This window comes from Citrus clementina, unplaced genomic scaffold, assembly GCF_000493195.1.
Source record: "Citrus clementina cultivar Clemenules unplaced genomic scaffold, Citrus_clementina_v1.0 scaffold_3, whole genome shotgun sequence".
Taxonomy (NCBI): Eukaryota; Viridiplantae; Streptophyta; class Magnoliopsida; order Sapindales; family Rutaceae; genus Citrus; species Citrus x clementina.
The window spans coordinates 43,785,905-43,807,679 of NW_006262339.1; the positions used below are offsets into that span (position 1 = coordinate 43,785,905).

At 36.2% G+C, this 21,775-nt stretch overlaps 4 protein-coding genes across 9 annotated transcripts; 3 read left to right on the forward strand and 1 right to left on the reverse strand.

Moving 5' to 3' along the window:
* Positions 1 to 869: 869 nt before the first annotated feature.
* LOC18045864 (magnesium transporter MRS2-I) lies at positions 870 to 4,486 on the reverse strand. Its single transcript, XM_024189934.1, has 11 exons — positions 4,012 to 4,486; positions 3,877 to 3,906; positions 3,608 to 3,752; positions 3,324 to 3,445; positions 2,964 to 3,038; positions 2,277 to 2,504; positions 2,156 to 2,200; positions 1,938 to 1,982; positions 1,768 to 1,797; positions 1,493 to 1,612; positions 870 to 1,379 (listed from the first exon to the last, which is right to left on the reverse strand). The coding sequence occupies exons 1-11, from the start codon at positions 4,252 to 4,254 to the stop codon at positions 1,293 to 1,295; spliced, it is 1,170 nt and encodes a 389-aa protein (XP_024045702.1). The 5' UTR covers positions 4,255 to 4,486; the 3' UTR covers positions 870 to 1,292.
* A 2,267-nt stretch (positions 4,487 to 6,753) lies between these two features.
* On the forward strand, positions 6,754 to 12,086 carry LOC18045865 (probable galacturonosyltransferase 6). The gene is made up of 9 exons (XM_006443848.2): positions 6,754 to 7,186; positions 7,521 to 7,555; positions 7,864 to 7,905; positions 8,015 to 8,159; positions 8,260 to 8,330; positions 8,552 to 8,784; positions 9,005 to 9,362; positions 9,796 to 10,317; positions 11,526 to 12,086. Exons 1-9 carry the CDS (start codon positions 7,075 to 7,077, stop codon positions 11,799 to 11,801), a joined length of 1,794 nt encoding a protein of 597 aa, XP_006443911.1. The 5' UTR covers positions 6,754 to 7,074; the 3' UTR covers positions 11,802 to 12,086.
* Positions 12,087 to 12,732: 646 nt separating this feature from the next.
* LOC18045866 (photosystem II reaction center W protein, chloroplastic) lies at positions 12,733 to 13,598 on the forward strand. Its single transcript, XM_006443849.2, has 2 exons — positions 12,733 to 12,959; positions 13,136 to 13,598. The coding sequence occupies exons 1-2, from the start codon at positions 12,863 to 12,865 to the stop codon at positions 13,444 to 13,446; spliced, it is 408 nt and encodes a 135-aa protein (XP_006443912.1). The 5' UTR covers positions 12,733 to 12,862; the 3' UTR covers positions 13,447 to 13,598.
* Positions 13,599 to 14,164: 566 nt separating this feature from the next.
* Positions 14,165 to 21,594, forward strand: LOC18045868 (DNA-directed RNA polymerase III subunit RPC8). Of its 6 annotated transcripts, none has more exons than XM_024188984.1 (11): positions 14,165 to 14,623; positions 16,177 to 16,817; positions 16,904 to 16,999; positions 17,227 to 17,314; positions 18,116 to 18,200; positions 18,374 to 18,437; positions 18,521 to 18,610; positions 19,276 to 19,421; positions 20,732 to 20,847; positions 20,945 to 21,203; positions 21,317 to 21,594. In XM_024188984.1, exons 2-8 carry the CDS (start codon positions 16,707 to 16,709, stop codon positions 19,318 to 19,320), a joined length of 579 nt encoding a protein of 192 aa, XP_024044752.1. In that variant the 5' UTR covers positions 14,165 to 14,623; positions 16,177 to 16,706; the 3' UTR covers positions 19,321 to 19,421; positions 20,732 to 20,847; positions 20,945 to 21,203; positions 21,317 to 21,594. The 6 variants fall into 6 exon arrangements, with proteins under 6 accessions (XP_024044752.1, XP_024044753.1, XP_024044751.1 ...); XM_024188985.1 differs by having other exon boundaries at positions 20,945 to 21,128; XM_024188983.1 differs by having other exon boundaries at positions 20,945 to 21,594.
* The last annotated feature ends 181 nt before the right edge of the window (positions 21,595 to 21,775 follow it).

Genomic DNA, 21,775 nt, shown 5'->3' on the forward strand with positions numbered 1-21,775 from the left:
GCTCTTATTGACAACCAAACAACTAATTTTTTTTAGATAAAAACTTTATTGTCAAAAGTTCTACTTAAATAAGCTCTATTTGAAAAACTGTACTAAACGGGACCTAATATAGATGGCTTGCCAAGAGTACTTTTAGACAATCTCCGAGCATTTTAGAAGTGGAGACTTTTGATATGTTTTGCATGATAGTTACGAATATTTACCAACTATCTTTTTTTTTTTTTTTATTATTACAAACTATCTTAAAAAGCTATTCAACGCCAATACCAAATATTGACATCACAACAAAGCCAAGCGTCTACCCTTAGGCTACAATTGTTATCAATTTTTTATACCCACTTTGATACGCAACTGACTATTTCCCATGACTATTTACTAAAATAAAATTTAAAAATCATAACAAATAATTTCTATTTGACAGCTAATGATTTTTCTTAAATACCTATTGACTTTCCCACCATAATTAGACCTTTAACATAGCACTGTAGTACCAAACAAACAAAGCCTTAGTAATTAATATTATTTCATTTTTTGATATATCTCCATGTTATTAAAGCAACGAGATCTTCTTTACTCCCTTCTTACACGGTGTGAATTTCCTCCCTGTTATTAAAACTAAGTGATTTTATTGTTCTTACATCTACAGACATGGTAGGGATGCTTTTGTTAAAAGCAGTTTGAACAGAAATGCGTTGCATAAAAAAAATAAAAATCAACAAAATACACCATGCATATTGTAGTCATACACGGCGACACCATCCTCATCCAGTTCCAAGCTATCCCAAGAAGTCTCAACATGCAATCATTTGGATCAAAATGTAAATCAACATAATCAGAGGAACATGAAAATTTCTGAAACAACAGCACTTTTATGATTTTTGCTTTAGACAAAGAGTGTTTACATGCCCACTTGACAAAGAAATCAAGCTGTCCCAGCGATCCACCGCATTGGGTATTGTTATCATCAAAAGTTGTAAGATGCATAATAAATCGAAAACTTTCATACATAACAACTTGATATTTCTTGCACTTAGTTGTACCTGAAAGCAGGGACAAGTCACCTACCCATGCAACGCAATCTCACCATTCTTGTAAACCAACCACTTTTCTCAGTGACCAAGCATGTTAGGACCTGATAATCAGTTGTATCCAAAACATGATTATAAACACAGCTTGCAGACGTTCACTTGCTATTGGCCCTCAAATTCACAACCAGGTAGTATAGCATCTCATTCTTCCCAAGTAATCTTACAAACTTTATCTTGCATCTCCTTTCAAATATTCTACAATTTTCAAGACCCAACAAGACCTTTGTGTCGAGCATAGAAGATTATTATTGAGAAAAGCAAAGCGCAAACAATACCTGTGATGACGACCACCTGAAGTAACAAAAATTTAGGAGAGTGCAAAAATTGATTTCAAGAACTTGTAAAATTGCCTTGGTTAAGACTTGGAATGCTATATTCGTGATCAGGAGATGTATTATACATACCCATTTGAATACATATCCATGGCCTGTCTTCCATGTATATGGGATGTTCATGCCAAATATTGCAGCCACCAAAGAATACACAGACAAGCAAACAGTCCCAGAACATAGGAAAAGCTCTAACTGGAGCACATGATAAATAAATTTTTATATCGTTACAACCCAAATAAAACAGCTCTCAGAAATAATAATACCAATAAAGCACCAGTATAATGATGAGAAGAGGTACTGAAAGACAAACAGAGACAAAGGATTTGACCAGATTCAGAGGACATTACCTGAATCAGCTGATTTCGATGGTTATCAAGCTGCAAAAAGAAATAAATGAAATATCAAAACATTTGTTCTGAGTCCACATACCTTAGGCAGTTCAATTATTAAAAACCTTCCTCCACATTTTTATCGCTTTCACTACATCAAAATCTTGACACTAGGTGGTTTGACTCACCTGAATATTAATGTAATCCTCTGTGTCATCTATATATTCACGCAGCTGTTAAGAAAAGATTTATTAGCACTAGTAGCGTAAAAAATAAGATGCTAGATTGTTTCCCAAAAATTGCTCTCTCTACATCATTACACATAACCTCAAGCTTGCCTTCCCTTCTCCTTTTTTTTATTTATAATCTAGTAACAAGAAGAGAATTTCATGCGCATGGTGCTAACCGTGCTCAACTTGTTCAATGTCCCATCAATTTGCATAAAGTAAGCCTGCAAAAGAAATCCAACGTCCAACTCAAATTTGAAATGTTAAATAAGAGCTATGACAAGTTGATGACTTCATAACCTCAAGCAACATTTCAAGTTCCTCAACATCATTTTCCTCTTGAGTTGTTTCCATGCTCCCCCTGCTTATCGTTCTTGATATTTTAGAACCAATGGTGGGAGAGTTAAGAAACCAATGGGGAGCACCAGAACCACTGACAGGTGAAGATGCTACAGCCAACTTCCTTGATAAGTAAAGGTCCGCCATATCATCATCATCATCTAGCAGTTGTTCAAGTTCATCCCTGACCTGGAAAAAAAAAATGTTTTGAAAATTTTAAATCCAATCTCAGGGCACAAACATTCACTTTATCTATAAATTGGAAGTACAAAACCAGAGAAGGTATATAATGGAGCTTATTTCCAGGACTGCATTCCATAATTTTGGTGTATTTTAGTCAATATTATTTTCACAGTTGAACTCAAGATTTTGCAATGTGCTTTCTCCTTCCTAAGGCACAAAGAAGCTGCTAAACTGTTCACAGGAAAACCTCTTCCCAGAGTCATAAGACTCCCTAAAGACAGTCCCTCGTGAAGACAAAACCTTTATTAGTTTGTAATCTTTCTCTAAAGCAGATATATGCAAGCAAAATAGCACTTAACCAATTGTACATAGGAAAAATGGAAATTAATCATTAGAAGATTGAAGAACTCACTCCAATGCTAAAGGTACAATGCCATGTAAATAAGAAAGAACAATTGCTCATACCTTTTGAACCCGATTTGTCAACCTTGTCATCGCACTTTTCAATTTACGCACCCGATCCAAATTACGACTGCTAATCTGGATGAATTGTGATAAGTGTTTAGCAAATGGAGTAAAAGAATGCCACCTAAACTCCAACACAAATTGTGAAAATTAAACATTTCGAGTAAAGGTGATAACTATAAAATATTAGAAAGCAACTGAATCCTTCAATAGATCTGCTAGGGCGAGCAGTTTTGACAGGTTTACTTTAATATACTCCAATCAAAGTGGTTTCAGCTAAAGATAATTCGCAATCAACAGTTTTAGCCTACCCAACTATTAGAACGAAGCAAGTGAGACAGGTCGTCGTAAGGCCATTACCTTGGAAGTCAACTCATCTAGAGCAGGATAAGCATCGGTCTCCAATTCCCTTGTACGCGCATCAAGAAAACTACAGATGGCTTCTAGAAAAACTTCTAATGCACGAAATTCAAAAGGAAATTCTACGTTGCACAAGACAGAAACAAAGAAAAGCATCATCTTTAAATTACAAACTTTACAAAATGACAACAAAAAAATGAAACTTTTCTTCGTAACACCATATATTATCAAACAGACAATTCTAAGTTCATTGAATTAGATATATTCAAAATTATTTCGCTCACCGGTTTCAAAATTATTTCGCACCCCAGGGTGGTTGTCTTCTTCTTCTCCTTGGCCTTGGCTTATCGGATAATCCGAAGCCAATCGTCTTTGAAGTTGCTCTACAATGGGAATCACATTATCATCCATTGGATCTCTAAGCAACACCTATCTCAAAACAAATAATTTCTTTCGCCTCAAGAAAAAAAAAAAAAAAGGGTTTAAGAACTGAAGGAAAAAAGAAAAAAGAAAAGAAGGAGAATTCAAAAACATTAATTAGAAGTTAAATTACCTCGTCCGCTGTAATAATAGCTTTAATATGCTACAACAGAAACGCATAAACAAAACAAAGTCAGCCGACCAAAAAGTTGCAAGTAAAAGTACAAAACACACCGTTTTGCAAATAAACCGAAAGGACAAAGCTCACCTCCAAATTGAGTACGATGACTTTTTCTCTGCCGAGAATGGTAGAAGGATAATTTAACATAGGATCAAGAATCCGAAGATCTCTGGCATGAATCTGAACTCGCCGCATGATGACGTGCTTATCCACATCAAGAGTCGTGCTCTGTGCTTCGCGGTCCAGCAGAATCCAGCTGCTCGAAACGGCCGTTTTTTTCTTTAACGACGATTGATCCACCGCCGTCACCACGAGGCCGTCTCTATTCATTTTCAATAATTCAATATCAGAAGATGAGTGTGAGCAGGAAATAGAAAGACTTGAGTGTGTGATGTGAATGTGAATTAACTGGTGGGTTCAAAAGAATTGATGAGAGTTAGAAAAATGAAGAACAGAAGAGACAAAGACAGACAGAGAGAGAGAGAGAGAGAGAGGATTTTGATGGAAGTTAAATTGAGAAGATATTTGCATGGCTTTTTAGTGGCTGGTAGTGGGAGTGTTGCAGGCGTGCTGCCTGTAAGTTAAAAATAGAGGGAACGGGTTTTGAACAGGTAAGTCGTGAAGTTTGCGTTGGTTTTACTCTCTTTTACTCCCTATTTTTGGCGCGTGAGCCACTCGCATTTTCCGGTAAAAATTAATTTATAAATCTTACCTGGCAAGTAAAAGCAACACTGTTTCAGCTTTTAATTAAGAAGAACTAAATTTTGTTTTGAATTTTATTTATTTTTTAATTTTGCGGAAATGAAGCTAACAAATTGTTTCTCACAGCGCGTGAAGAAAGTCCGAAATTCCAATGTCTCTTTCACATTCCATATTAACGTATGCAGTGCGCAGATGACCATGACAACTAATCTCAATTGCTATTCGCCGGTCAGTTTCGATTAATTAGGTTTGTGTTTTCTAATCTGTCTCTTAATAAGATTGCAAAAAGTTTTCAAGCAACTAAGAGGGGCCTAATACAAAATAGATCGATCACACTCACACCATTAGTAATTTTACAATGAATTGAGAATGATGATAAAAATATTACAAATGATATTATATCACTGCATCGCCAATTTTCAGCCACGGAACAAAAAACTTTTACGAGACATCTGAAAAGCAAAGTGTAGCAAGCCGATACGGCAACGAAGAGTAATGCACAATTGAGGAAAAAGGCTTCATGCAAAGTGACCACGACGCGTTGGCTTCACCTTTTATTTTTGGTTTATTCGACCTATTTATTTATCTCCCCAACGCCCACTTTCTAATTTGTTTTTACTTATTTTTCAAATCATTCTTGTGCTTTTCTCTCATAAACTTCAATTGCATGGCCTTGAACCTCTCTATTCATTAGTGTGGCTGTCTGTGCCAGTGCCACCGAAATCACATGCACATCAACGAATTACCCGAGCCGCATTAACTTTCCAATTTCGAAGTGAACAGCACAAATTTTGTAAAAGAAACTAACAGGAATGATTAATTAAATTGACAAACCAAAATATAAAGAGGATGAGAGAGGATTTTGGTCTGTTTAGGTTTCTTCTCTATAGGAGCATTAAGATTCTTCTCCCTTATAACTTTTTCAGGCTTCTTGGTATTAATCCCCTCTCTCTTATAAATCATTTCAACATCAATTCTCTTTTGCTTAGTTTTCAGAAATTGATAATCCAGTAGACTAAGAGAGGGAACAAATGAGAGAGAATAAAAAGTACTTAAAAAAATACTTTCTTATTTTTAGGGATAATTTGCAAAATAAATAAGATTAATGAGAAATTTTTGGGGCTGGCGATACAAAAAGAGTGGGTCAACTATCAGTAATACCATTTGCTCTCTAATTCCCCCCCCCCCCCCCCCCCCCCCCCCCCCGAAATAAAGTGGGCTTAAGCCCATAATTGCATAACAGAGCTAATCATTGGGCCATGCAAGGCCCATTACAAAACACATATACCAACAAGAATAACAACCCCGCGATCCAAGTGACCGACTATTGTATGACAAACGCAACCTCGGATAAGACACTACAAATATTCCTTGTATTTAGAATTTTTTAATGGAACCTTCACCCACACTCGATCGAAATTCGATACTCTCGAGAGTCATAAGTTTCAAAGTGTTAGGTCATAATCTGGTCACCGAAACCAACGCGTTTGGCACGATGGAGTAAATATAGAGCACATGCCGAGAGGGTAACAACTAACAAGAAGACAAATAAGTAAATAACACACAACCAATTACTAGATTGGCAGTTCGACATTTTGCTGCCATCATCAATGCACAAAACATTTTAGTGAACTTTTTTTAAGTAGAGTGCCGCTACCGCTCTAAAGGTCGCATACTCACACATTCTGCATTCGGTCGCCCCACTTTAAGATAATTTGAGCCAGCCTACTTAAAAGACACGTGGCTTGTCCTTACATTTGTTTTCGTTACGTTAATGTAATCATTAGTAACCTTGCCCCTTTCAATTTTTATTAATTACTCTATCATCTTGCTTAATTATTAATCAAGTACTCAAATACCCGAATTCAAGCCATTTCCATCTTCCACGCTGCAAAGAATTAATTAAACGTGATTTCAAAATTAAAAAAAAAAAATCTTGAACCGCGTTTGACCTAAATGAAAGACCATCATATTTTCATCAAAATCAACGGCTGAGATACATACCCCTCCCCTCATCATCGTCGCAAATCTCAACGCTGAAATCCCCAAGCAAGGGATATAGATATAGATGATAAATCCCAATCCCGAATCAGAAATTTATTAACATTAAATAAAAAATACCTGATAAGAGAAAAATAATAATGAGTAAAAAGGCAACCTCCCTCCTCACAGACCCGAACATGAAACTAACAGCTTTATTTTCCTAACAATATATTTTCCTTCCCAAAAACGCAAAGCAACGGAAAAGGGAACCTGAAACCCTAGTATAAATCATTCTTTATAATTCCTTGCGATACAAACATCGAATATTGAGATTTTGAATCTATGCGATGTGCTTTTTGGAAAACGACGGAGAAAAAAAAGATAATAATAAGAACTACAGTACCTTGGATAGAGTGAGGATTGAGTTTAGATTTTTTTTTTTTTAATAAATAGCGATTGTTATTGATGAATCAAGTTCGTCGATGGCAGAGGATTTCGATCCTCGCTTTGCTCTCTGTTTCTGTGATCGCTCCAGTCATTTTCGTCTCTAACAGGCTTAAAGTCTTCACTTCAATCGGTAAACTTCCTTGCACATATCCATATATGTATTTTAAGTATATATGAATGTATCCGTCTTATGTACGTGATAAAAGTAAGCTTTAGTGATGGTAGAGATTTGTGGATGATTAATATGGAAGTGTATTTGCGTACTTTTTTATTGTATGTTGATGATTTGGAAAGTGATTTTGATTCTTAATAATCCAATTTTCACTGTATTACTGAGTTTGCTCGCCCTTCGATGTGCATATGCAGTTGTTTTACATTTTAATTATTATTTTTTATTTTTTATCCATTTGATGTGCCGTATTGATTGATCCTGTTTCTCTGCATTTGCGATTCTGTTTTGCCAGGAAGATGGGACTTTGCTGAGGAATTATCTACTACTGTATGAATCTAATCTCTTTAAATCTTGGTTTTAAGCTTTTCTTCGTATGTCCTTTTTGGTTGCTGGAAAAAAATTAAGGACGAAAGTACACAAAAATCTGTTATTTATTTAGTTACTTACTTTTGGTATCTGAAGAATACGAAACCTTGTTATAATTAAGTAAACTTTTTTTTCGCCTACTATTGTAGGCGTTTGTGTTTTGAAGACCTCGACCTTTTTCCTTTTCTTATCATTTTCCAGCAACAAATGGACTTTAGCTGTCGTGTCTTTACCTGTTATTGAGGATCAATTTTGTTTATTTGGTGCAGAAATTTAGGGCAGAAAATATAAGACTTAATGCGATTGAGCAGGTAACTTAATATGTATTGTTGTATAATGTGTTTGCTTTTCTATTCAATTTTTTTTTGTTCAATGGTTTTACTAATTACATGTGTAATTTTATATGCTTTTGCGGTTTAGGAAGCTGATGAAGGTTTGAAAGAGCCAAAACTAGTTGTATACAAAGACGAGGATTTGGGTTCCTTAGTTAGTTACAGCACTTCTACTGAGAGTGATACCAAGCAATCTCAAAATGCTGGAGACACTAATATCTTGGAAAATAATGGTTGGTATTGTTAGGAACATATTTTCTCCCTTAATTTTTAATGCTTTCATTCTTTGTTGAATTAAAGTTAACTTTAGTTTGCAACTGTTATTATTTCCAGGAACAGATGAAGGAAAAGAAGAAAATAAGAAAATGAAGCAGAAAACAGCATCCTCGGGATCTCGTGGAAAGGTATGCTTATCCATGAAAATTTTTTGATGAACTCAAACGGAAGTGTAGAATTTAAACACAGTCTAGATGGTTGTGGTAGCGTCTAGTACAAGATGTAACAGGATAGGAATATATTCACATGACATGAAAAGATACCAGTTTGGGAAGATTGGTATTTTATATTCTTTCTTTCTTTCTTTATTTCCTTTTTTTAATTTTTTTTCAACTGGTCTTGGTTGCAGGACCAAACCAATCAAGCAGGAGCTCGGCGTAGTCCAAATGTACAGGCTTCATTGTTGAGAGTTTCAGATGAAAAGATTAAGGAGATGAAAGATCAAGTGATTAGAGCCCAAGCATACTTGAATTTCGCACCACCAGGCAGTAATTCTCACTTAGTGAAAGAGTTGAAACTGAGAATTAAAGAGGTGGAACGAGCAGTGGGTGCAGCCACCAAGGATTCTGATTTATCAAGGAGGTATATTATCACTTAGTTCATTTTTTTCTGGTAACTAACTCATGGATTTGATGGATATTTAAAAAAAGTAATGAAAGAAGATTCTTTTGTACCGATCAGTGAATAAGAGATTGTTTGTATGTCACTTAAAAGTTAAATTGCAGAGAGAAATTTCTTTAAAAATCTAAACAGACATCACCAGCTAAGTAGGTATGAGATCTGAATACCAGTGACTTTGCAGGGCTTTCCGGAGAATGAAACAAATGGAAGCTACCCTGGAGAAAGCCAGTCATGTTTACCCAGACTGCTCCGCCATGGCCACTAAGCTCCGTGCTATGACTTATAATGCTGAAGAACGAGTGCGGTTGCAGAAAAATCAAGCTACATATCTTGTTCAGCTTGCTTCTAGAACCACCCCAAAAGGCCTTCACTGTCTATCTATGCAGCTGACAGCCGAATACTTTGCCCTACAGCCTGAAGAGAGGCATCTCCCTAACCAACAAGATTTGCACAATCCAGATCTCCACCACTATGCTGTTTTCTCTGACAATGTTCTAGCTTGTGCTGTGGTTGTTAATTCCACAGTCTCTTTTGCAAAGGTATAATGCCTCTTCTTTTTTGGTCCTAGTTCTTTTATTTTTTCTTTTTCAACCATTCCTAATTTCCTGGTTTAGTTTTCCTAACCCATTTATTTGTGATATTATTGCTGACATATCTTCAGTTTCCTTTTTATTAATGACTGGAATTACTTGCAATTAAAGGGAATTCGAATCATTATAAGAATATGACTTTTCTGATTGTAGAAATATGACTATATGAGAAATGCTTACTTCTAATTATTGCACTTGATCAATGCTGATGCACCTCCCAAAATATATTTTTCATGTTTATAGGTAGTAGTTACTACACGTCTGTCATTGCACCCCTTATCTGTGATGAATAAGATGCTGCTGGGTTTTGTCATTATACGACTCAACAATTTGTGCTGGATGCAAGGAAGATTGATGATATTTGTTACATAACTATTTGTAGGAACCAGAGAAAATTGTATTTCATGTGGTGACTGATTCTCTAAACCTCCCAGCAATCTCCATGTGGTTCTTACTCAATCCTCCTGGCAAAGCAACTATCCAGATCCAGAGCATAGACAATTTCAATTGGTTGTCCACCAAGTATAATGCAACATTGAAGAAGGAAAACTCCCACGACCCAAGATATACTTCCGCCCTGAACCACCTTCGGTTTTACCTGCCGGATGTCTTCCCTGCATTGAATAAGGTTCTACTCTTTGACCATGATGTTGTGGTGCAGAGTGATCTAGGCAGACTTTGGAATATTGATATGAAAGGGAAAGTAATTGGAGCAGTGGATACTTGCAAGGAAAGTGAAGCCTCTTTTCGCCGGATGGATTTGTTTATAAACTTTTCAGATCCATTGATTGCAAAGAAGTTTGATGTCAAGGCTTGCACTTGGGCTTTTGGGATGAATTTGTTTGATCTGCAAGAGTGGAGGAAAAGAAAACTAACTGCAGTGTACCATAAATACTTACAGTTGGTATGTGAATATTTACGCTTCTGCCTGAATTTGCATTTTCTTGCGTTACTAATTGCTTCTCTCTGTTATCTCTTAGAACAATACATATTGGTCTACCACAATATTCTTAATGATTATTTACAAGTTTCCTGTGATACAAATTCTCCAATAAGAATTTTTTTTTTTTTTTTTTAATTTAGTATTTCTTCTGGTAATTGAGCTAATACCTCAGCTTTTCCATTTATTGTTATTATTATTTATTCATCAACTCACTTTACTCCTTTTTCTCTTGTTTTTTTATAACTGGAATTTCTCTAATGGTAGATGTAAATGTTAACAACAAGACGATAATTTTTTATCATATACTAGTATGCATTATGTCACTTTTAAAATATCTTTCATTCTGTACTAATTCTGAAGGAACTCGTGCCTTGTTCAGCTTTCTGCTCTTTTTGTGCATAGTTTAGACTTTAAGAGTATTCAGCGTGAGATTGGCCGAGTGGTTAGGACTTGGAGGGTAGCAGTTCGAACCCCCACAAGCGCAATGTGGGGGTATTTCCTTCCTTAATTATATTGTATAATTAAGTGGAGGTAGTCTTCTCTCTTACCCAAGTGTGAGTAGAATACACATTGCTCGAATATTAATGAGAGTTAAAATCTGGGCAGAGCTCCATAAGTATTGATGTAAGTTGGTCCCAGTAATAGTTTGATTCGTAAATATCAATATAGTCTTATGTAATATGAGTTGTAGTTTGAGCAATAGTCTCATGTAATAAAAAAAAAAGAGTATTCCGAGTGAAAACTGAGGTGATGACAAGATGATGTCATGTTATGTGGGTTGGATTCTGTTTGAAAATTGTCTTCTGTCAGGGATGTTAATGATGACCTCAAAAGGCTTTTCCATATCTATGACTACCATATTATATTTAGAGATGGCTTGGGTTGTTGGAATTGTGATAGGCCAGGGTTTAACTCCTGACTGTTGGGTGCAAAAGCTTGGATGCATGCATATTAGTAACTAGCTTAACATATGCTGCATAAGTGTTTTTCTGAAGATATGAAAGGGTCATCAACGCCTTTTTGTGTGTAATATTGACATCACTTGCACATGCATGAAAACAGACATCCATCTATGTACAAATGCGCTCCCCTTCAATGTATCTATTAAGCATATGTAATGAATATCTAATGTCTTACCCCTTACCTGGGGTTTGGTACTTTGGTTGCAGGGATACAAGAGGCCATTGTGGAAGGCTGGGAGCTTGCCTTTGGGTTGGGTAACTTTTTATAAACATACAATGGCTCTAGACAAGAGATGGCATGTACTTGGTCTAGGTTATGATTCGGGTGTTGCTCGACGGGACATTGAGCAAGCAGCAGTGATACACTATGATGGAGTCATGAAACCATGGTTGGAGATTGGAATTGCTAAATACAAGGGATACTGGACCAAATTTATAAATTATGACCATCCTTTTCTGCAGCGGTGCAATCTCCACGTATAATGCAACATGACAACTAGTATTACCGGTATTAAGTGATCCACACCACATTATTGGAGTTGCTCATTTACTTGATTCTTTATTGATCTCATGTAAATTTCTAGTCAGTCGAAAATTTTTCCGGCAGTAATCTCTTAGGAGTTGAGTTGATTTATAGCAATAACTGAAATGTGCGAAGGGTCCGTGCTGGTAGATGTTTGTACATAACCCATTTCACGTATTCCATTATACTAAAACTGTACTGAAAAAGAAGATTTTTATTCATTTACATCAATTTTAATACCTCAGTGGCCTTCATTTAAGTTTTTCGTTGTTCTATGATTTGAAGGACAATTCATTTATTTTCCACGACAGGGTGTTTTGATCTTTGTTTCTTGTGGGTCAAAGAGAGATTAACAGTACGCGTTAATGCGTGCAAGCTCGTCTATTTCTTTTTGACCTTTCAGATCTGATGAAGATCTCGCTTGATCCTTGAATCTTCAGTGAAAGACATAATTATGAGGGTGGTTTAAATTTCGGATCTGGACTTCGATTTGTGATCAGAAAATAATTTCGAAGAATGACGGACAAAATTTTTAAAATCAATCGATGGCTCAAAGTGAAAATCCAATTGCCGATAATATACTAATGTTATATGTTAAGATTCATTTCCAAAAAATATCTTAATGAATCATTCACACCCATCAATATTTCGATACCATTTACAGGCATAAGAGGTACGAAATTATTGGAATATTGATCAAATACAGAGCAAAAAGACTGAACGTCAAGAGGAAAATAACTGGGCAGGTTGGGTCCCACAGGCCACGTGTCAAAGAGACCCCACTATTGGCTTGCAAACTGATGATGTGGGCGACACGTGGAATTACGTGGTTGGATTAGTGTGGATAGAGGATTTCAAATGTAAGGTTAGCTATCTACCTATCCATGCTCTGTGGTGCCAAGCTTGGACCCCATTATATTAATCTGTAGATGCTTCAACGAAATAAACTGATATACCCTGACCACAGCAAACATCTTTGTGCTCATTCTTCACTCCATCTCGTCTTCCAACTCCAAGAAAAATGGCCGCCATCACTGCTAGCGTAGGAACATCATCGATTACACGCTCGGTTCTTGTGCACAAGCCATCCATTGTAGCTTCATCATCCCCTGTTCTTGGTAAGATTTTGTTTTTATCTCAAATCCCGCGCTGTTATGAGAATAAATGATTGCTGCTTATGAAAAAAAAATACTTAATGATTGTTGTGAACTAAATCAAGTGATTTCACCGATTGAACCAATTAACACACACAAGCAATTATAAGTTTTTCAGCAATCGAGTCGTATCTTTACAGGATTGCCAGCAATGGCAGTGAAGGGGAAAGTGAGATGTTCGATGGAGGAAAAGCCTTCAAAGCAAGAGAGCAAAACAAACGTGGGAATGAGTGCGTCACTGCTAGCAGCAGCATGCGCAGCAACAATGTCAAGCCCAGCCATGGCTCTTGTTGATGAGAGAATGAGCACTGAAGGAACAGGGCTTCCATTTGGTTTGAGCAACAACCTCCTTGGGTGGATTCTGTTGGGTGTTTTTGGTCTCATCTGGGCCCTCTACATTCCTTACGCTTCCAGTCTTGATGAAGATGAAGAGTCCGGATTGTCCCTCTGATAGTCTGAAGTCTAAAGCCAAACCCCCTGTTGGTAGAAATGTAAAGAGTTTGGCCTTTTCCCTTAATTTGTTTTAGTAAAATCTATCTTTTGTGTTTCTGTTTCTTGATTCATGTTTCCTCTCTGTGCAATGTTATTTTCTTTTTAATGCTTCATTTGATCGTAGAGTATTTGAAGCTGGGGGAATTTAGGATAGTAAATCTTTTTTCTTGACAGCCAATTAATTAATTATTACTGTTAAAAATAGCCAAGCTGCCATTACTTGTTAACTGGTCATCATTCATCAAGCATCCATCCAGAGCTTTCATTCCACAACAATTCAGCCACGACAAATATTCTTCGCAATCAGGAAGAACAAAATATGATCAGATGCAAGAATAATCATCGTGATTTTGGTCATACCTTTTATGCTCTATAACATATTGTAGTGGCGATGACCACCTTAAGTAACAAAATTAAAAAAAAAAAATTAAGAAAAAATAAAGAAATCAAGTTTGATGCTATTTTGTTCAAATCAATAGGCCAAAAAGGGGAAAAAAAAATGAAGAGTTATTTTATTTATAACTATTTTTATTATTTCTTTATCAAAATAATTTTGCTTTAAAGGCACATATCTTTTATTATCGAAGTGCGTTTAGGGGATGACAAACAGTTCGGTTTTTGTCGAACCGAACTAAAAAATTTATTCTTCGATGCGGTTCAATTTAAAGAATAAAAACCGGATGGTTCAAAAATAAACGAATCGAACCGACAAACCGATTAAAATATAAATCAATTTCAATTGCTAATAACTTTCTAAATCTAATTCTAACTCTAACCTACATTTTATTTCCAAAAAAATAAATGAATAAATAAATAAAGATTGGCACGGTGGCAGCAATCTCCCTCACGCACAAATCACTCACAGCAGCTTCACGTACAACAATCTCTCTCTCGCAGCCTCTCACGGTCACGCCGACGGCCCAATGCCGTGACGGACTCATCCCTCACGCACAGTCCGCCACAATCTCACTCTCATCACTCACGGTCTCACTCTCACCATCAGCCGCCGCCAGCACCCATCACTCACGAGTGTGGCGACGCTGTTCTGCCTTATCTTCGCCAGCCGTCGGGGGTTACCTCATTCATCTCGCCGGCCATTGCAGCCTCTGTCCGTCGTTGCTGTCGGGCCGGTGAAGGTAACAATTCTATTATTCGTTATAGTGCCTAGTGTTTTGATATATTTTTAACAGATGAAGATGCTATGGTAGGCGATGATAAAGGTTAAAAATATAGCATGCATCACGCATGGTCATGAAAAAATAGGTTCTGGATTTATGAGTGTTTTTAGCTTTTAATAATTAGGGCGGTGCCGAGAACTGATATGGTTTTTTGTGTTGTGTGTCCTGTCTCCCACAGATTCAAAATTTATGAGTGTTTTTGGCTGACTAGGAGCTTATGTAGGAACGATGAATTACACACTTGCTTTTGTTTAGGTATTGAGTGGGACCAAATTTGCATTGAGAAGCTGTTTATCTGAGAGATTCTTATTCACATCCACTGTCCTATTTCAGCATTGAGCATTTTATTTTTCACTAAGAACATGATTTAGTGGTGCCAAATTTGTTTCTTTTTTGCAAAATTGTAGTTGTGCACGGCCTGTGATTAAATGCTATGCCAGTTTGGTAGACAAATTGTGTTATTTAATCTACAATTTTATCTATAAATGCTGTGCCAGTCTGGACCCAACCAAACCGAACTCTGTTAGATTTGGTTCTGAAATTGGTTCGAGTTTGGTTCTATTTCTTGAGAACCATTCGGTTTCAGTTTGGATCGATTCTGATCCAGAATCAAACCGAACTGTATAATGCCCACCCCTAAACTGTGTTATGAACCCACAGTAGAATTCATTCTCAAAAAAGGGACTAATAAGTGGAGGGTGGTTGGAGTTAATAAAACTAGTTAATGTCGGATCCTACATTCTACCCTCTGTCAAATTTAAAAACTGATTTGTAAGAGGGCAAGGGCCACTTTAGAGGATCAAAGTATTTTGATTGCAATTATTATGAACCCACAAGATATAACCCACTCTTAAAACCCAACTTATAGGAGAATGGTGCTTTAGAATTAATAAACTACCAACTAGTCTAGGGATGGCAACATTTCCTGTGGAGGCCCATGCCCACTGGCGCCCGATCAATACAAGTCGGGTATGCAACCTTGCAAAGCTTCAAAATTTAAAACGTGCCCATTTCGGGAATAAGCCCAAGTCTGAAACATGTTTTGGGTTTGGGTTCAGGGATTTTATCGGCCCCAAACCCGAACCCGGAATTTTTTTTAAATCAAAAATATATTTTGATTTATCAAATAAAAAAAAAAATCAACTCATATAAGTTTAATCAAATAATAAAAAAAATATAAAACACTAAAACCCTAGATAAACTCATGGTGAGTTTACTCTCTCAAAACGCTAGACTCTACCCATCACCACCTCCAATTCTCCAATGGAACTTCCCGTTCCTGGCCAACACATCCAACACCAAAAGATCAAAATTTGCTGTCAACATCGCTCTCCTCTCTCGCCTAAAAACCAAGCTTCACCGGCAGCTTTTCCACTGTAAATTCTATTTTAAACTTTATCATTGTAAATTCTTCATCTATAACATTTTTTAGAATGCTCTGTATTCTCTCTTTATAATTTGTGTGCATTTTTCATTTATTGAAATTCAAGAATGACTATTTTTTTTTTCAGGGGCTTGATTGTGAATATAAACAAAATCAAATTACAAAGCTGAATCAAAGAGATCGCTACTATTGGTTAGCTGGGAACTATATTTATCTGACTGACCTTTGAGGTCATAATCCAAATCCATTATGATTCATTGTTTTTATCTACGTGTGGATTAATCCAAATCAAAGAGATCGCTACTAGTTAATAGGCTCATAACTGGTGGATGTGGATCCTAACACTGTTAGATTAAATAATTAGCCTTTTATCATCATTTTAAAAGAGAGAAAAATAGGAAAAGGAAAGGAAAATACAGTGACATCGTTTGCAGCAAAGTGTCTAAACCCTCAGCCACCACTGGCCCCCCTGGACGATAACTGCAGCAGCAAGCAATTGGAAAAGCAGAATACTCGAAACGACAGGTCAAGGCAAAGTAATTTAAGCACTGCTGCCTAGCCCCAGATGAAGTTTCTACCTTCGCCATAAATGCCACGCAAGTCTCATCTGCTCTGAAGAAAGTTGCTTTCTAATTCTCAATTTGGAAAAAGTTAAAAATGTTTTATCTGAGCAAAATTGAGCACACTTTGCGTTTGCCACCTCATCTTCTTCGCCTTCCTCTCAACGAAGCTATTAAACTAGAACTTGAAAATGTTTTCTTAGATAAGGTTTGTCAAAAACAATTCAGTGATTCACTTTAAATTTTTTGTAACGATTAACTTATTTTTAGAAGATAATAATTTTGTACATGAAGGTTATTGCAAACCTGGGACTTTGTATTTCTATCTATGATATCAAGGAAATTGAAGGTGGCTTTGTCTATCCAGGAGAAGGTGCTTCCACACATACGGTATATTTGCACACTGTTCTGTTTTCTATCTTTTTTCCATTTGTATTTAAGCACGTATAGCTTTAACTCACTTGGAACTAGATTGCTTTCCATTTGTATCTTTTGTTTGCCATTTGCATTCGAAATTTTAATTTTACGACTACATAAGTTGTTGCTTATGTAAAAGACAGTTCCTTTTCGTAAATCATAGGTTGATTGTGTTGACAATCTCTCTGTTGATTGAACAGGTGAAGTTTAGATTGGTGGTGTTTCGTCCCTTTGTGGGAGAGATAATTGCTGCCAAACTTAAAGAATCTGATGCCAACGGTTTGCGCTGTATGTCCAATCAATGCCTCACTGCTTATATGATTTTTCATTTAAGGCTTATATATTAATGGTTTATATCTAAAGTCTTGCTCTGGTTTGAATTTGGACCAACTCTTATTAGTCTTTGCCAAAATTCAGTATGATCTGAGTTCTTTTCAATCATTTGCATTAGTTGAGAGATTTTCTCGTCAAACGATAGTCTATTTATATTCTTCTTGTTTCGTCTTGGATTAAAGATTTATATTTATTATTGCACTTTTAACTTGTATTATATTTGCTCCGTTTGTGGTGTATATTTTTGGTTTTCTTTTTGATTTAAAATTGTCTTTGGAAGAGTGTTGAAGCTCAGAATTTTTAAATGACAATGGCATGGAGTCGTTGCACAGTTGATTTACTAGATATTTGATAGTAGTGAACCAAGCTAACAGCCAACATGTTGTAAAAGGTACATGCTTGGCCTGATGATAGATTGTGAAGTCTCAGCATCAAGACTGAATATGGCTGAACTATCCTCCTCAGATTCTTGATTAAGAAATTAATAGCAAGTAACTTGTTCCTAACATTTTGTTGTAACTCATTTATTTAAATTTGGCTTGTGTCTGTTATAATCAGTGGAGTTGCACCTCGGCTTGTCATATAGTGGTCAAAGTGATTCAAGAACTTTAGTATCCTTAAATAATTACTTGTGATAAGTCCTATTGTCATTTCTTGTTACATGACAAGCCTGCATCTGGTGTAAACTATATTTCTCTCCTTGGTGAAGCAACTAAGTTTGAAGTCATTATGTTTTCTGAATTCCATGATCTACAGTGTCCCTTGGATTTTTTGAGGATATTTACGTTCCTAGTCATCTTTTACCAAGTCCATCTCGTTCTGAGCCTGACCCTTATGGAAGGTGTGGTCCTTTCCTGGTTTATTCTACTTTTCTTAATTTCTATCATAATTGTCTTTACATTATGAAATTATAATTTTTTTTGGCTAATATCTTTTTATGTCCTTTCTTTACATGTTTTTGCACTGAAATAGACTTTTATGATCTGGTTATAACCGCTCTGGTTATAACTACAGGTACGAAGTCAAATGGATATGGGAATTTGGAGATACAAAATATGTTATTGATGGGCTAGATGAGGTTTATGTTTTTGTGCTAATTCTATCAACATCCTCTTTTTCTAATGTGCTCATGTATGCTGACTTTAAAATTATTAATACCAGATTAAGTTTCGAGTTCTCAGTGTGAATTATCCTTCAATTCCAATTGAGCAAGCAGAAGGATCAAAGCCATTCGCCCCAATGGTGATTAACGTAAGATAATTTTTCTAACTTAATTATTTGGCTGGTGGTTGTCTCTGGATGTATCATCATCGTTATCCTTATTTATCTCTAAAGCCTTTATGATTTTGAGACTAACAGCCTGCAGCACTAAAACATTTGTTACTTTGAGAAAGCTACTCACTAGCAACTACTACAAAAGGGGAACAAATAAAAGGAAAGTACAGAAACACGGATATTTTAGGTTACTGGTCTCTAAAAAATGTGGTGCTCATATGCTTTTAGACTTGTAATCACATTCGACAAACAAAATCCATGTTCAATATGTGATTAGTTTGGTAACGAGATTCATCTGGACGAATCTGGTAACATAACTTGCAATCATATTGGTTTATCTAGAGTTTTGAATACATTGAATATGTTAACATGAGAAATGGTTCGTGAAAATTGCACCAATTTTCTGGATCTATAAAAGTTTTCACTTGATTACTCTCAATACGTTGCATTTGATTGTTGGCCAGTTCAAATCTGGCGAGTTGCTCATTTGTTCATGGGAGTATCCCCATTTACTCGGTATGGTATTTATTTATCTCGGTGTATTGGATGTGTTGTAGAGAATGTGGTCAACTAGCTTTCATTATTACTTTCTCAACGGGATCTTAAATTCTTTTTTCTTTTTCAATTTTAAATGTTTGCAGGGGTCAATTGATTATGATGGTCTAGGTCCAGTTTCATGGTGGTAGGATGCTGAGAAGGTTTCACACAATTAGAGATGTCTGGAGCTTGTAACTAGCTCAATGAAGTAACCAAAAAACAACAGGGATTTATCTTTGTCAAAGCTTGGGTGAGTAACTTTGGGTTGTCTGCGAAAGTTAAACAAATGTATTATATTTTATCTTCATTTCTTGAAAATATAGAAATTTTTCACGCCCTTTAAAATTACTTTTAAATTTCAAATAGAGAAATTCTAACGTGTCTTTTGTTAATATCATAAAGTGCATGATACTTAGAATTATTACATTAGGAAACTAGGCTGAAATCACTCACAGGAGGCCACAGCGACAGCGGCAACAGTAGAGTATGAGATGGTGGAAGTCCTTGGACTCTTGTTGTGTAACAACTCCTCTGATGGCTTTCCCATTTCAAAGTTGTTTTTTCAGTAATATTATGATAATTCTTTTCTTGTTTTTAGAGTCTAATATTATGAGAACTCTCGGTAGTTATTATGTGATTGGAATCATGAGTTTTGGAGATAAATTAATGATTATTAGCATTGATATTGATATTGAAATTGAAGAATATAAAATCTAAATACGAACTGCTAAATTTTGTTTCATTCTCTGAACAGGAAAACAATATTTTTATTTCGTTTTCATAAAACAATTATTCTAATCTTTTTGTCTTCGAGCATGCTCAAGTCTCAAACTCTCAATATTCGTAAAACCGTTGATGCCAATGGGACCGAGCCCCATAAACGGTCGAGAAAGTAGAAAGCACAAATGCTATTTTGATCCGAAATTAATACAATTTATCTTCGGATTCTAAACAACACGATATAAGAAAGAACGTAACTCACTAAATTTTAATTTTAATCTTAAAAGAAATGGCAACTTCTATTACAACTCCAAAGCTCGCAACAACCTTTGTATAGGAGACTACCAATTGCAGACCCGCTCTCGTCTCACTTTCATTCGCTACCAAAAACCCTTACTCCACTCTCTTACTGCTCTGTGAACTGCGTGATGTGCATTTTAATTGCATTGATGAAAATTCTGGAGATTGAGGATCCACACATTGTTGATGTGGATGGGAAATTTTATTCAGCTAGGCACATACTGATTCCGGTTGGGGGACGTCCCTTCATTCGTGACATTTCTGGCAGTGAATATGCAATAGATTCTGATGCTGCCCTTGATTTGCCCTCGAAGCCTGAGAAAATTGCAATTTGCTGGTGGTGGATACATTGCCTTGGAATTAGTTGGCATCTTCAATGGTCCAGCAAGAGGGGTGCATGTATTTATAACGCAGAAAAAAGTTTTTAAGGGGTTTCCATTAGGGTGTGAGGAGTGATGAATGATGCTAGATTTTTAATTAATATACCTCAAACCTAAGTTTTATTATGTTATAATATTTACGTTTATTGTATATTTGTAGATACGAGATTTTGTTGCTGAACAGATGTCTCTAAGAGGATTTGAGGAGTCACCTCATTGCATAAGTTAGGTTTGGAGAAAGTGGGGGTCAAAATGACCAAGAATGGAGCTATAGAGGTAGTGTTCTTGCTGCATTATACTTCTGCTTTTTCTTCTGTTTTTTTTCTATTGTGGTGCTTTTTTTTATATAGTTTCTTCTTCATTGTTTCCTTAGGTGGATGAATATTCCGGTACAGCAGTTCCTTACACTCGGGCAGTCGGAGATGTTGCAGACAAAATAAATCTGACTCCAGTGGCTTTGATGGAGGGAGGGGCTCTAGCAAAAGCTTTTTTTCTGGCTGAGCCAACAAATACCTCAGTGTAGATAACATACAAATCTTGCCCTCAAAAGTGATTAAGTGAGCCCTCAATAATCTGTTTTCTAAGGGAGGATTAGTATATTATCCAGTAAAGATGCACCTGAAATTGTGCAGGTTTTTGCCTCCGCATTAAAAGCTATTCTTTGCCTTCCAATTCTCTTTTCTTTAAAATTTACAAAATCCAAAAGTTCCCATTTAGTTTTGCTAACCAGAACTACCCTATCCAGCGGCTTGTGGGGAAAAAATCATTCCTCTTCTAACAAAGAATACCCCGATGAACCTCAGATATGTTTACGAGGCATAAACACCAAAGATGCAGTGATCGTGCCTTTTGTGAGGATCAAGCACGTCTTTGTCGGAGCTATAATAGTGGGGATAGTATGGTATAACTACATGTTTTTCATTGCACAATATATAACAATTTCTGTTTGACCTGGAAGGCAGAATAATTGTATGTGATCTGAAGAAATCTGAAGAAATAAAAGGTTGGAAGACAAAATTTAGACGTGTGCTTTCGTGTTGATCTTTCACTAATGGTGCTCATCTGTTCTAAGGCCGTCGTTTATTTTTAAATTTAGCATCCAAAGCGGTGTTTTGCTTTTTCTGTGCCAAGTATTGCATCCCCACCTGAAAGGTTTTTTAAATAAATAAGCTAGAAATGAGTTTCGGGGATACTGCGTATTGTT